The sequence below is a fragment of the Sardina pilchardus genome, chromosome 4, assembly GCF_963854185.1.
Source record: "Sardina pilchardus chromosome 4, fSarPil1.1, whole genome shotgun sequence".
Taxonomy (NCBI): domain Eukaryota; kingdom Metazoa; phylum Chordata; class Actinopteri; order Clupeiformes; family Clupeidae; genus Sardina; species Sardina pilchardus.
Genome location: NC_084997.1, coordinates 37,072,055 through 37,074,554, shown reverse-complemented (window position 1 = coordinate 37,074,554; position 2,500 = coordinate 37,072,055). Strand labels below are relative to the sequence as shown.

The 2,500-nt window shown below is 49.2% G+C and overlaps 1 protein-coding gene across 1 annotated transcript in view; it reads right to left on the bottom strand.

Moving 5' to 3' along the window:
- The window catches only part of slc10a2 (solute carrier family 10 member 2), a 4,494-nt gene that overhangs the window by 1,718 nt on the left and 276 nt on the right, over nucleotides 1-2,500 (bottom strand). Inside the window, exons 1-2 of the mRNA XM_062535391.1 lie at nucleotides 2,179-2,500; nucleotides 685-803 (exon numbers count right to left, since the gene is read on the bottom strand). The exon at nucleotides 2,179-2,500 is cut by the window's right edge and continues 276 nt beyond it. Of these exons, the coding sequence (XP_062391375.1) occupies nucleotides 685-803; nucleotides 2,179-2,500 (441 nt within the window). The remainder of the gene's footprint in view (nucleotides 1-684; nucleotides 804-2,178) is intronic.

Below are 2,500 nucleotides of genomic sequence, written 5' to 3'. Positions count from 1 at the left end.
CACACACACACACACACACACACACACACATACACACACACACACACACACACAGAACAGTCAGCTTCAATACTCTACTTAACACTAGTCTGCACACAACACTACACTAATTCGCTCATTATGTCCAAGGATGCCTTAAAGTCTTAAAGACGGCTGCTCTGTTCTGTGGTTGGGGTGATGGCAGGCTGCGGTGAGATTGAAGGCTGCTCTGGGTGATGGCAGGCTGCGGTAAGATTGAAGGTGCTTTTACGGGTCTTTTATGGGCTCAGTTAGTGCTGAGCTATCCAGGTGTTCTTTTACAGGAGTCATAACTGGGCTTGGAACATTAACATTGGACATTGTCACACCTGGCCGCAAAGTCAGGTGACACACTCACACACACACTTTTGTCACCCATTCATGCCAGCCGTCCCTCTCCCTCCACTGTGTGTGTCTGTCTGTGTGTGTGTGTGTGTGTGTGTGTGTGTGTGTGTGTGTGCGTGTGTGCGTGTGTGTGTGTTTATCTCTGTGTGAGTATGTGTTTCTTTGTGTGTATCTCTGTGTATGTGTGTGTGTGTGTGTGTGTGTGTGTGTGTGTGTGTGTGTGTGTCTGTGTGTATGAAATAAAGTTGCATAAGCCCATATAAACCTGGTCACATCTGCAGTGTGTGTGTGTGTGTGTGTGTGTGTGTGTGTGTGACTCACCGATGCTCTGGTAGGGGATCTGGATGGTGTCTGCTGATACCCAGACGGACGTGTAGATGAGCAGACACAGAGGCATCATCCCCAGAGCCAAGATGGAGGAGCACGCCGTCATGCTGATACTGTAAAACACATAGAGAACACTGCATCAGCAGAGCCAAGATGGAGGAGCACGCCGTCATGCTGATACTGTAAAACACATAGAGAACACTGCATCAGCAGAGCCAAGATGGAGGAGCACGCCGTCATGCTGATACTTTAAAACACATAGAGAACACTGCATCAGTCATGGTGCACCGGCAGAGCCAAAATGGAGGGATCTGGTTACTGATGCTGGGCAGCACACACATAAAACACTGCATAGCTGCATCGGTATTAATGCAACCGCAGAGCCAAAATGGAGACACGCAGTCATACTGATACTGGGAAACACACATATTAACACTGCATAGGTATTAATGCAACCGCAGAGCCTAAATGGAGACACGCAGTCATACTGATACTGGGAAACACACATATTAACACTGCATGGGTATTACTGCAACCGCAGAGCCTAAATAGAGACACGCAGTCATACTGATACTGGGAAACACACATATTAACACTGCATAGGTATTACTGCAACCGCAGAGCCAAAATGGAGGGACACTCTAATAACTTTTAAACGCACATAAAACACTGCACTAGCTTAAACACAGAGCCAAGAGGGAGAGCCTCACCATCACACTGGTTCTACAGAAGACACGCGCTCACTATGCTAGCAAATAGCAGAGATGTTGCTAAAGTGCAGATCCGAGATGGAGGAACATTTATACTCATCCTAAGCGCCTAGGGCTGGGACTCCCAAACTGTGGGACCGGCTTCTGGGGGTACACGAGATGAAAAGGGCTACGGCGGAGAGGTGCTAAAATGAGCTTTTTAAATCTTTTGTCATTAATTCATGAATAAAATACTTTCGAATCAGGTCATAGTGATATAGAAACATGAAATAGCCATAATAAACAAAATCGTCAATTCCATCAATAGTTTAAAGAAAATAACTAATTCCTATAATATGCACATCATAAGGCATAAGAAAGGCTTAGTAAACTAAGTAGATGTTGAACAGAAATGCCTTTAGACTCCTCTTGAAAGACCCCAAGCTAGCATAGGAACGGAGAGCACTGGGCAACTCATTCTACCAGCATGGAACCACTGAGGACTCCCTCTCTCACACACACACCTGAGGTCAGTCTCTCTCTCACACACACACACACACCTGAGGTTACTCTCTCTCATACACACACACACCTGAGGTCACTCTCTCTCTCGGTCTCACCTGAGGTCACTCTCTCTCTCTCACACACACACAAACACACACACACTCTCTCTCTCGGTCTCACCTGAGGTCACTCACTCTCTCTCACACACACACACACTCTCTCTCGGTCTCACCTGAGGTCACTCTCTCTCTCTCACACACACACACACACACACACTCTCTCTGTGGGCTCTCACCTGAGGTCCATGTCTCCGTCCAGCCAGTAGGCGATGATGTTGGAGCTGGATCCGCCGGGGCAGCAGCCCATGATGATGATGACCACGGCCTGCACGGGCATGACGTTGAAGGCCAGCGACAGGGCGAAGGCGGTGAAGGGCATGATGCCGAACTGGCACAGGAAGCCGATGGCGATGCCCCAGGGCCGCCGCAGGTGCTGCCACAGCTTGCCCACCTCCACCGTGCAGCCCATGGCGAACATGACCATGGCCAGCATGGTGGTCAGCACCACGCTCATCACCAGGCTCAGGATGGCGTTGAAGTCGCTGGGCGGCACCAGGC